The following is a 12,713-nucleotide window of genomic DNA, read 5'->3' as shown; positions in this document are numbered from 1 at the left end:
ATCGTTTGGTTCGTCGAACGGCCTTAAATCGAGTTGCTAAACAGCCGTGCCTGATCGTAAATTCGTTGTCTCGGCTTGACGCTCGATTAAAATCTGCTTCCAGGGGGAAGCTGTCCTTCCCTTTTTCTCGTCCTTTTCACCATTTCATCGATCACGTCGATACGACTTCTCTCATTGACGTAATCGGCTGTGATAATCGATTAAAATCACAAGAGTGTTATTCAATTTTTAAACGAATAAATACTCTTCACTCGATTAAACAGAAAAGAATAGTTGATAAATAAAATAATAACTTCGTTCTATTGTTTACTTTTAATGTAAAAGGTTCAGATCCGCGTATCATTTTCGTGCAATCAATGTCTTTCAGTATGTAAATATAATTGATACGTAATGATTCGGGCGATTGCTTTATTAACTTCCTTTGTTCTCCCGCTCAGGAGCATCGCGTGATTGCATATTTCATTACGTAATAGCCACATGGTGTATCATACATGCTTTGTAATTCAACCTGATTGTGGTCTAACTATAAGAACCAAACTGCCGATTCATTCGCCCTGCTGAACGTAACAAAGGCGCACGCACAGTAGCAATCGCTATAATCTGGTCACTTATGCCGACATAATGGCTTACAATCTTCGTTCGGTTTCTCCGTTTTAAGACCCCAATCACTTTGCCGTCGCAGCTGCTATAAAAAAGTACATTGTCGACTTCCTTGATTAATTCTTTCATTCACAGCCACTTCCTTCCGTATTTTGCTGGGAAGCGCAGTACATACCTGCGTCGTATCTCGATCGATAGCAATATTTTTGAAGTACCGCAGTAATATACATAATTCGCATCATAATATAAAAAATTTACGATCAATTAGTCGCGCCGAAATTCATTCGCTGTGTCCTCTGCTGCTAAAAATTAAATTTCTAAAGAAATGCTGGAAACATCGGTCAATAATATTTGTGTAATATTGAGAATTTGATATATTTATAATAGCAATTTTAATATACATTTTACGAGTATTGTGAATTAATTCTTATCCGTTTCTTTTAATCGCTTAAAAGCGCGATTTAGATATTAATTTACGTTTATGATCACGATATGTCCTAACTGAATTTTCATGAATGTTTCGCGAATGATGAATTGACTTATACGTGAGTTACGATATGCGTCAAAATAAATTAGACGTTAATTTATGAAGAAATTAATATGGATAACTTTGTCAAATAAAAATACATTTTAATTGTATTTAAAGAGTTAAGAAAATTTATATGTAATTAATTTTTATAATGGAATTAAATTTGAAAATATCAATTTATACTGGATTCATTCTACTATAATATTATTCATGACTTTACTCTGAGTTAATTATATTACGTAATTTTCTTCCGCTATAGTCGTAGTTTATGCAGCGCATTCCGGGAAACATAACAACGAAATGATTCTTAAAATTAATAGGATTCCATACATTACACAAGATTCTACCATTGTGTCGTATCGATTAATTCGATATAGACATGCACAAAGAGGATAGAACGCGCACCCTCTTCTAATCCAAAAGCGAGAGACAAACGACGAGAGAAGGGGTGACTTGCGATAATTTAGCAGTCAATTAGCTCGCGTTTCGGGAGCTGCCGAACTTCCGACTCCACAATAATATCGACTGCCGGCTGTTATTTCGCTGAAGTCGCTTCGAATTCGAATTCGCATTCTCCTTCCCCGCTCATCCCTTTGGTCCGTTTCGCCATCCCGTGGTTTCTGGAGGTTTGGTGGCATTGGTAACGTCGCGCCCTACCACTATGCTCCCGCTTTCCCTCCCGCCCCCTCCTGGTAATTGTTTGATTACTCAGCACAGCGCTGAGCCACGGTTAAACTCAAACTAAGGCCTCCAAGACCTGCCTCGGCCCTCTCTTTTCCCTCTCTCTCTCTCTCTCTCTCTCCCGGTCTTCAACCGACGGGTTAACGTAAGGTAATACCACCGTACGTCGGCTCGCCGGGTATTATCGAGTATTACTGTCCCGGGGGAGCGTTAATTAGCGATCATTAGTTAATTGATCGGCAGCCGTCGGCAAGGTGCAGCCCGGACGATTCCGTCGGCAGAACTCTTGTGCGTGTTTAGCCATTAATCCAGATAATGGAAGTACGACGGAGTTTCCCGCTTGCCGATCGGCAAGTAATGCGCTACTGTGAGCACGTTACAGGTACGTGATCATTAACCGGATGCACATCGAATGGAGCTTTCTAGCGTGCTTATCAACGTATCGGGTTGCCCCTTTGGAGGATACTGTGTCAGATCGTTCATCCGTTATGTCGTTGAAATTTTAATTTTAATTTTTTTTGCAACAGATGTACCCGTTTTTTACTTGTTTGTAATTTATAATCGGATGATAAATCTTTACTTATAAAAATATTTTTATTACATTTATTTTTACCGAAGGATATTGTTCTTTTATAGATAAAACCGTGATTCGCCATCATCGCAATTTAGATTGAAGCTCGTATTCTCATATTCTTTGTGTGAAACATTCTATATTTTTTTTTATCATCGTGATGATTAAGCCCGTTGAGCGTAGAGTATAGAAGAAAACTAAAGTGTTCCCTACTGAGATTACGTGTTGAAAGGAGTGGATGTCCAATATACGATTTCTTCGCGTCTTCGGATAAGCCGCCCGTGAAAGGACAGAGAGAGAGAGAGAGAGAGAGAGAGAGAGAGATCAGGAAAGAGTCGTCTATAAAAATAATCTTCCAAAGACTCGATTCTCGATTGATACTCTCTGGGGAGATCTGAGGGATGATTTCTTTGTGAGCAGGTTTTCTCTTCGTCGCTTCTCTCCAGAAAGTTTTGTCGCATTGACGTGAGAAGTTCTCGCCGCTTTTTACGTTTAGTTTGATTGCGTCACGATGCTCGCAATTTTTAAGCGTAGAAATTATGAAGTAATTGAAATTTTACGTTATTTTTACACACATTAAGGATATAAACGTGTTGTAAAAAATGTAAAAATTTCATAGATTGTTCTATCACATTGTTCTATTATTACGTCTGAGTACTATCTATGTTTTGAGTACAAGTTTCTTATTAGTTTCAAAGTTATTTAATTTTTTTGGCTGCTTTGATTCTTATATAAAATCGTGTTTTATTAGTAAAGTTTATTTGCAAAGATAAAGTAGTATTATGATTTTAATTAAGTTGTTTATATACTAATAAAACTCTAATAAATATTCGTGCAAAAGTTCATTTGGATCCACTTACTCGTTTAAAAGTTATTTACCTAAAATTGCAGCAAAATATAGTAATTGCGCTGCATAAGCCGTTAAAAGCCAAATAATTTGTTGTTTTGTATTTTGCAATTGGTTTCAGGGCATATTTACGACAAAATTTTTTTACTATAATAATATTACCTTTTTTCAGTTAATTTTTTGGCTGATATTCTTTAAAAAGCCATAAAACATCTTTAATTTCACAGAATTTATAATAGATGGAAACAGAACGAAATATATCTTTTTTTAATCAAAAGTATTCAAAATGATTAAATTAAATTTACTAATATAAGGCTATAGTTAACATAAATAGATATTTTCTAAATTTATATAGAAACAAGATATGGGAAGTTTTATCTCTTTCAATTACATTTTGAAACAAAGAACAAGATCGACTGAATGTCAATTTTTATGCAGCGTGAAGTAGCGATCGCCCTTAACGTACATCTCCGATCAGCCGGACAAAACTCGGCCGGCTACCGCTCGTATTCGATAATTGTTAATGAATAAATATAAGTCTCGCACAATAGAGCGCCCATATGCGACCGGACGTGAGTGACAATGGCTCGCTGTGATGCTTATGAAGTGACAGGTGACGCTTTCGTTTTGAAGAGAAAAAGAAAGAGAGAGAGAAAGAAAGATAGAGATAGAGATAGAGAGAGAGAGAGAGAGAGAGAACTCATTTAAAATCGACCATTTCAAGAGATTGACTCGTTTGCACTTACGATCCCGGCCCACCTTCCCATATACAGTCCTTCAATTGCATCCAGCGTTACGGTTGTGAATTACAATGCGAGGAAATGAGGAAGGGTGTGCCCGAGCAAAGTCAATGCGGTGCTCTCTTTAATTCATCTCGTGTAATTCATTCGTTACGTCTTAACGGAGATTATACTGTACATTTCCATATTTCATCGGTTCATTATAAAATTGCGAGAGATTTTTTTTCTTTCTTTCTTTGTTTCTTTTATTTATATTTTAAATGCAATGGTCCTCGCATTGATATCATATTAAAATCATTTTTTTTTTTACGTTTACTTCAGAATTTGCATTTAATCTTCGAATTTTGATCTTGCTATTTTAATCTCGATATTTCTTTTCCACGTTTTGATATTCCACTCACGAAATGATACATTTTACGAATTATTTAGCATATTTGTTGTGATATTCAATGCCTCGTGCGACCGTAAGCCCGTCATATAAGTCACACGTGTAACACGCTGTTGTTTGCACGTCAAGCAAATCGACATTAAGGCAGTGTGAAAAATCGGTCAAGTGAATCCGAAGCGTGAAGTATTCGACAGAAAGATGCTTTCCACATGGCGGATTTGAAATAAATTTCTATCTTCCATGGCGGGGATGTAGCCAGTGAACTCGCTCGCTCAAGATACTTATCTGAGCGAAGAAGGAAGGTTGAAAGAAGCAGGTTCGATGGCTGTTCTGCGTGGGAGAATAGCTCCTACCGAAACGCATACGGCGCGATGAATGGCGTAACGAAATCGTAACAAAAAAAAACTCGGGCATATGACAAGTCTTTGTGCGCAAACGGAACTTCAGGTTGTTCCCCTTGCACTTCTTACACGTAGGTGTTTATCGCGTATGTTTGCTATTTGTACACGTCCCTTTATTAGCTAGTCGAATGATGATCGAGTAAATCTTGATTAGCAATCAAGAGAAAAAGGAGGAACGGTGCTTGTGTGTGTGTGTGTGTGTGAGAAAATTACAACGAGGAAACGTATGGATATGTGTCATAGGTCATTTGTCAAATAATGAAGAGAGATTTGCTTACGTAATCATACGCGTCTATATATAATAATTTAATAAGCATTTACCTTATATTGGAAAAACGTTATTAAAAGCGCGACGTAATAATGGATGTATTAGTTATTACTGACAAGTTTGCACGATTGCTTGCTATTACGGATGGATGATACTCGTCGTAGAAGCGAAGCTCATACACTGCTCTCTGAATTTAGCAACCACCTGGTATAAATGGCCGAATGTGGTAATTATACGCAAGTCAGTCCGCCATCCATGCAACATTAACGTCTAAGGGCCTTGGGCTGTGGGAGGTTTCAGTAACGTGTATCGGAGAGGGCAGGAACGAGTTGCAGCCCTAATATTTTGACGTGGCCTAATGAAACAATGCGAGGCACACCGTCCCGAAAGCGCGAGTGAGAGGATAAACATGGTGCAGGTCGGCCTGGTCTCGGTGCGAAGAAGACGGACACGAGGAATGGAAGAAACCACGAAATTGTGGACGGGTCCTCCGTCTCGCCGGAATTATTGCTTGCGCGCACCGGCGGAAGCAGCTGCGTTATAAATCTGCATTTTCGACAGGTGTTGCGTTGATTGCATTGCATCGGCGATCTGAAGGAGCGTCTTTCAAGCGTCATCCGCATCCGTGGGAATTGCAAGAGTCGAGGACAATACTGTGTTTGTTGCGAGGTTCATGCTACATTAATGCTACAATGTTTCGCGCAGCTCACATACATATCGACGTAAAATGTTCTTCTGACACTTCCGCAAAATTCTGCATATCAGCGCGACATTGAACGTTTATTCAACAAATTACTCATTTTTCATATATATAATGCAACATTTATATTACACTTTTTAACAGGATTCATTGAATTATACAAATTAGTGGACGGCATAAATTTTCGAATAAATATATGAAGATGCATATAAAAATACGGAGAGTTAAACATTTTTTTCGTTTTTCTGATTTTAATTTATTACATTTGACGAAAGGCATGCAGAAATATACGAAATGGCTGACTACCTCAGCCAATGATTGGACTTCGATTGGCGGCCATCGAAGCGGCCGACACTCTCGAACTGGTCGATGCATCGTCCTGCCGCAGGTCTAATCACGTTCCTTTTTCTCGTACGTTTTCTCGACGGTAAGGGAGACCAAGGGTCAGTGATTGGTCGAGACGGGAGAAGGGGCCTATGCGGCCCTAAGGCCCCCATCCGAGATCGGCCGTCCTACCACCACGGGGATACCTTTGACGGGTCGGCAATAAGAACAAGTATGAAATCAACCTCCCGACAGACAACAGACTCTATCAGATGGTAATTATGTGTATGGCTGATACAAGGAGATACGGCCCGATATGCACCTATATCCGAAATCTATACTGGGTGTCAAACTCTGAAATAGAATCCTCCATTAATGAAATGCCAGCTCGAGTGAACGCTCGACTATACTTTGCTTATAATAATGCCAGATCAAGTGCGAGAAAAATTCTCTCTCTACTCGAGTTTGTTAGATATTGTGACACTTTACGTCAACATCTTTTCGATATCATCGCGTTACGTAATTTTTGAGTATAGTGTTCCGATGGGATAATTACACGAGCAGGTGCGATAGCTTCAAGCCGTTAAATTACGTGTACACTGAAATAATCTGGCATGTGCGCCATCAAATTGATTAAAGGACATACTACATCATTTTCTTAACATTGCGTTACTCGATCTTTTTCAAATTTATCTCGAAAAACGCCTGTTATGTTAAGAGAATTTTTTACTGAGAGCAAAATAATTATATAAATACATTAACATATCTGTATTGCTTAACGATTTATAATATCTAAAACGTTAAATATGCTTTTTAAACAATTTGTTCTTCGAGTCTTGAAAATAAGAGCTTGTAAAAAGGGTTTAAGGTAATAGATCGCTTTTGGAGCACCCGGTACGTAAAATACGTTCGAGACGGTACGTTAGCGACTGACATTATGAGTGACGTACGATATGGAGGAAGGCATCGGGCAGTCTATAATATATAATAAAAATGCATCCACACGCCTCGATGAGTTGATTGTCTGCTTGTCCGGATGCCAAAACGTCCGAACTCGTGCATTTCATATCGCGTTTTATGCATTTACGAAGCACCCCGCTCCTTCGTACTCGGGTGGTCAAGGAATCGGCCCACGGCGCTCTTTCGTCGTCCCGCGTCGTCGTCGAATAATAATCATAATAATGAGAAATTCTTGCTTATCTTCGATTATTTTTGGATTTAACGGTGTTTGAGGAATAACCTTTTTAAACGTTCTTCTTCAAAATTTTCATGGGTTATTACGTAATCAACATACGCCTTATTCAATCTTTATTTATTATGTCAGTATCTCTCAAATATTTTATTTGCAATGCTTGCGTTTTATTGAACGTTCTAAATTAAAAGAAGCGAGTGTTTCTTCTAGATAAACTTTTTCTACAAAAACATGCAATAAAAAAGGAGATGATAAAACAATTCATAATTGCTATTTAACAATAATAGATCATTATGATTGAGTTAAGCGTTTCGCAAACATGGACTTCACAGTAACTATACATTTTGACATTTCATAATCCTGTTCTTATTAGTCAAGCAATCGGAAGCGAATATCTCAGCTGTTTTTAAATTGACGAAACTCCTGCGAAATACCTCTCAAGTGGTGTCCACTTTTACATGCTTGACTTTTTCCCTTTGCTCTCTTCCCTCTATCTATCTATATCTACCATTCCGTGAGATGAAACATTCGCAAAGGAGCAAAGGAGGATGTTTTCTGTCGGAAGATCACGAGAGATAGAGCGAGAGCGAGAGAGAGAGAGAGAGAGAGAGAGAGAGAAGGGGAAGGGAGTGAGAAGATAAGGGTGGTTGGTAGTTACGGAAGACGGGGGGTTGAAGGGGCGGGTATTTGTGTAATATTCCGTTTGTCTTGCCTTCAGAGCATCCGCTAATGTACACAACACCGACGCGCGGGGGGAAGGGTAGAACGAGAGTGGAAAGGGGTTGGTTTGAAGACACTCGGCAGTAGAAGCGAAGATGTACCTAGGACGACGGGAAGGAGCACCGGCAGCTACTACTAGGATTGTTATTGTACAATTTGCTAAGACTAAGGCACATCCAGTGTTGAGTGTGAGGGAAGCACCTTTGGACATCAGCCGAGGTATCACACAGAGCGCCTAGTTGGTCCTCCTTTTGCCTGCGAACCGACTTGTTCCGCGCTTGGAAGATCTATTGTCTCAATCCGCGACAAGTTCGACGAAAAGCTTATAGATCAGCATTGATGAATTGCGCCGACGCGAACGACGATTGGACGAACAATCGGATAGCTTGCATCGTATCGAATTGATTCGCGATAATCAAACAAATCATTTCCAATTAGCTGGCACACGCGTACGACTAGGAGGTCTAAAGTTTCGCTGTTGACCAAGATCAAAGCAGAGGACCAGTATTCCGCAGATCCGTGAGAGAGTGTCTGGTTAATGCCAGCACAGGCTCTTCTCTTTACCGTTTGAAGCAATAACGAAGACGTTTGTTAACCGGCGATAACTTCGCTCTGATTCTTGATGATAAGATCACAGTAAAGTTCTCTGTTGCGTCCATTGCGTTAGCCCGTTTGTAAGCGGAATTTGGAGCTGGTGTGATCAACTCTCAACGAAATATCTTTCGAGAAAATACTGTAGTCACAGTTCGTATAATTTACTGTGTTTTACATTATTTTTCAAATTTTCATTGTTACGAATAAATAAAAAAATTATTTTGATTCCACAGTATCGACATTTTAAATTATACACATATTAAAATTACACTGACTCTTAAAAATCTCTATTATATTTGCATACGCTAACAATGTTATATCATAAATCTACAAATCAAAGATGCCTCGCTGCTGGATTAGCTGTAACATCTGCGTGCTTTCGGAAAGAGCAAGGGGAACATTATAGCGAATGCTCCGACATCTTAACGGAATTACACGACCGGAAGTAGCTTCCTTTAGTCACACTCACTGATCTCGTCTCAGCCTCACCTACGTAAGTCTGCGGAATCGCGTGCGTTCCACGTGCAAATCGCAACTGCGAATACGGATGTTTGTGTGCGCGAACAGTCTGTCTTCGTAGGCCGAGCAAGAGGGCGGATGGCGGTAGCAAAGTGGTTGTTCTTACACAAATAAAACAGCACTTAGTACAAGTACTTATCTCCTTCGCTCCTCACTGCTCATATCCGCTTCTCTCTCTCTCTCTCTCTCTCTCTCTCTCTCTTTCTCTCTCTCTTTCTCTCTCTCTATGACAATGCCGACAATGGGAATGTGACATATGCCCGGCCTCCTACAGCAGGTAACATCACGATGCGAACTCGTATGCAAATCCACTTGGATATGCACTTCAATACGAACTATGGAGACACGAGTTTCAGCAAGACTCTTTGCTTAAATCAAAGACGCACTGTCATGATGCTACCGATTGCTCGTTTCGGTCGCAGTCAGTACATATTTTAATGATGAATTCAGCTATTAATCACCAATGCTTACCAATGATATTATATAATCATCTAGTTTATCTAGGGGTTATTTACAAACAAGAATTATCAATTTACTTCTCATCCGTGATGAGAAATAAAACGACTTAAATGATTTTAAAATTATTGGAATTATAACAAATAATTTAAACAAGTTTTATAATAAAAAAAATGGTCAAAATATATGGAAATATTCTATACATTAAAAAAATTATACCATTTTTCTAAATTAATTAGTAGTTATATACGTGCACACATTGTTGCTAAATTTATATTATATCTCTGATTTTCTTTGTAAAAAAATATGAGTAATGTTGTGTTGCTAAAAAGAACAAGGTGCGAGGGAATTTTATAAAAAAATCATTTTAATTTTGAAACGTACAAAAAGATTTGGATATAATTTCGATGGCGGTTGATCCTATTAACTCGGCGCTGAACTTTCCAATTTAGGAAATATTATTTTAGTAAAGATTAAAAAATTGTCAACAGCCATATTTGAAAAATGTGTGTGTGTGTGTGTGTGTGTGCGCGTGCGCGCGCGCGCGCTAGTACAATTACTTCTAAAATATCGTCGTTCAAAAATATACATTACTAAATAAGTCCAGAAAGAAATTATTAATGATGACGTGTTTTTATCTGACATTTATCATTCGGATTTCATTAATGTCTGATTCGAAAACAGATAAAACGTTTATAACTTATCGAAAACTATAAAATTACCTTTTACAGACCGCTAAAAAAAAACACAGAGAGCATTCTCGCGTTCTCTCATATTTGAAATTTAAAGTATCAAACATTTCCTGGATAATTAAAATCTTACATGAAACTGAAGATAGTCCATGCGCAATGTTGGATCTTTCTCGTCTTTGAGCTGGTACAAAGCTGTAAGAGTGGTGAACTTATACCGACACCTTCCGCTTGAAGAAAGTAATAGAGAAAGGGTTGACGTCGCAGATCCCGCGAAACCAGTGGCCGTGTGGATCTCGCAAAAAGAGAAGACCAGAAGAGAGGGATGGGTTAATATTTCAGGAAGATTTCCTGTAGCTCCGTTTGCGTGCGCGAGCGCGCGTACCATTGAATTCGCGAAGCTGAAGGCTGTGCCTCTCGCCCCAGCAGAGGTGGAGGGTTTAATAAGAGCCAGTGCCGGGGTCCGTTGTAATATCCGTTTTGTATAATCGCGCTGCCGGTCCTCCTTTTATTTCTGGTAATTTTTCTCATCAGAGAGCACCCGGACGCCCGGTGTCCCGCGGGACGCCCTGGGCAGTAGGACGCCCCCCTCGTTCTCTCTTCCCGACCGTTCGTGTCCATCCGCTTCGTGTCCGTCTGACAGCAGGATTCAGAGAAACGTATTAATACGTAATCAGTCGCGGGAGCTACCTTTGCTACGTTGCGCCGGATCGCTGCCTCGTTCTTTCGCTGCTTGTTTAGCATGCCGTTGCTGCCGATGGTGGTGCTGTTCGTTGCTGCTGACCTCGCAGCTAATGAGAGTATAAGTGGGGATCAGCAGCTACTACCGAGCCACTCTCTGTCTTTTGACATCGGCTGCGGGTTCAGCTTGGAAGCAGAGAGATGTTTGCAGATGGGAATTTTATTATCGAAATTTGTTTCATAATTTTATAGGGACCACTGGATATTTCCAAAGAACTTATTAGAACAGTAATAATCAATCATCGATAACTTAATAGTCCCAATGAATGTATAAATAAATTTACGTTATCCAAACAAAAATACTGCATCACCGACAACAATGTTAATTACAAAGTGTAGAAAAATTAAAAATTGTGAAAGTCGCGGATTGCGATGAAAAATTTCGCGAACGAATAATAAAAACTAAATAGTTGATATCAATTTATGGTAGCTTAACAAGCAGCGCAGAAACGTGAAATCGACCTTGGAAACAGGAAGCGGCGTGCGGTATTCAGAATCCACGCAGTTGAAACCGACAGAGTCCGTTGGGTTACCCGATCGTTCGTATCACTCGGCTATCGGCCCATTTGAATGCCGGGGTCAGATCGGGGGTCCGATCGGTTGCGCTCAGACTGCGTCTTTCTTCGTCTCGCCGCGCATTTAAATATTAGCCTCCTACGAAAGGCCTATTGAAGCACCTCGCAGGTGCACTTCTACGGTTTTGCTTTCTTCGCGTGCGGGAAACGCACGTCTGAAGGCGCGCCCTTGGAGGGATCTTGATTTCCCATTCTCAGTTGGGTGCCTCCCTCTTCTGCTCTTGTGTCCTCTCCACTTCGATGAAACCTTTTGGACAATGCAACGTGCGCGATCGACCCGTCAAAGGGTGCATGGGAATATTGTAGGCTTGCGTAAGAACCTTGAGCCCTGCACGCGCACATCTTGGAGGGATCGAGGAAGAAGATCGTTGGCGAGAATCGATCGTCGTCCAGCTGCGTTGGTTTAGCTCTTTCAAGCGTGTAATATGTGTTTGCGCAGGGACGGGTTTATAATAAATAGGTTTTGTCCTTGAAAGATTCGCAGAGAGATTTCCTTTTTTATTCTAAATACTATTATTGACTTTAATGATCTAACGGCTGATTTGTTTGATCACATTTTTTTATTTTATTGACACTTCTTTTACTAAATATGATTGATAAACTACTAATTCAATAGTTTATCATTCATATTTACCGTTTTAAATGATCGTTGTTAATTTAAAAAAAAAACCTAATAACAGTTGTTAGATGTAATTTATTATTACCATGCGTATGAATGCGCAGACCAATCAAATTGAAGCTGAAACTATTATAGTGTCGCAAATAAATACTAAGAATACGCATTAATCTTCGCGAGTTAATCTGGTAGAAATTAACAGCGATATCTGTGAAATCTCTATTTAAGAAAGTGATGCAGATCGAGATGGTTTGAAGTCTTCTAGATTGACGTGACACATCTCGATGAAGCCGGCGGGCCTCGTTTTGATTGCTCTCTTTTTCTTCTTGCACGTATTAATATTAATAGCTTGCTGTTTTTAGATGAAGCCAAGCTCGCGAATGAGCTTTTGATTCGATTCGGCCTCAGGGATCGTACGAAGACGGTTTTTCCTTGTCGTAATAACGTCGCCGCTCGGTACTTCGATAAGTATGTATGTGAGCATGTTGTGCGTTTGTATGTATGTGCATTACGTGTGTGTGTGTGTGTGTGTGTGTGTGCGTGTGTGTGCGCGCGCGTGCGC

General features: G+C 39.7%; 1 protein-coding gene across 1 annotated transcript in view; it reads left to right on the top strand.

Annotated features, from left to right (window-relative positions):
• The first annotated feature begins 8,056 nt into the window (after positions 1 to 8,056).
• Positions 8,057 to 12,713, top strand: part of LOC108745401 — a 66,430-nt gene continuing 61,773 nt past the window's right edge. Inside the window, exon 1 of the mRNA XM_018481539.1 lies at positions 8,057 to 8,180. Coding sequence (XP_018337041.1) covers positions 8,057 to 8,180 — 124 coding nt within the window. The remainder of the gene's footprint in view (positions 8,181 to 12,713) is intronic.

This window comes from Trachymyrmex septentrionalis, unplaced genomic scaffold (assembly GCF_001594115.1).
Source record: "Trachymyrmex septentrionalis isolate Tsep2-gDNA-1 unplaced genomic scaffold, Tsep1.0 scaffold14, whole genome shotgun sequence".
NCBI classification, from domain to species: domain Eukaryota; kingdom Metazoa; phylum Arthropoda; class Insecta; order Hymenoptera; family Formicidae; genus Trachymyrmex; species Trachymyrmex septentrionalis.
Note: the sequence above shows the minus strand (reverse complement) of the source record. Positions and strands in the feature narration are given on the sequence as shown.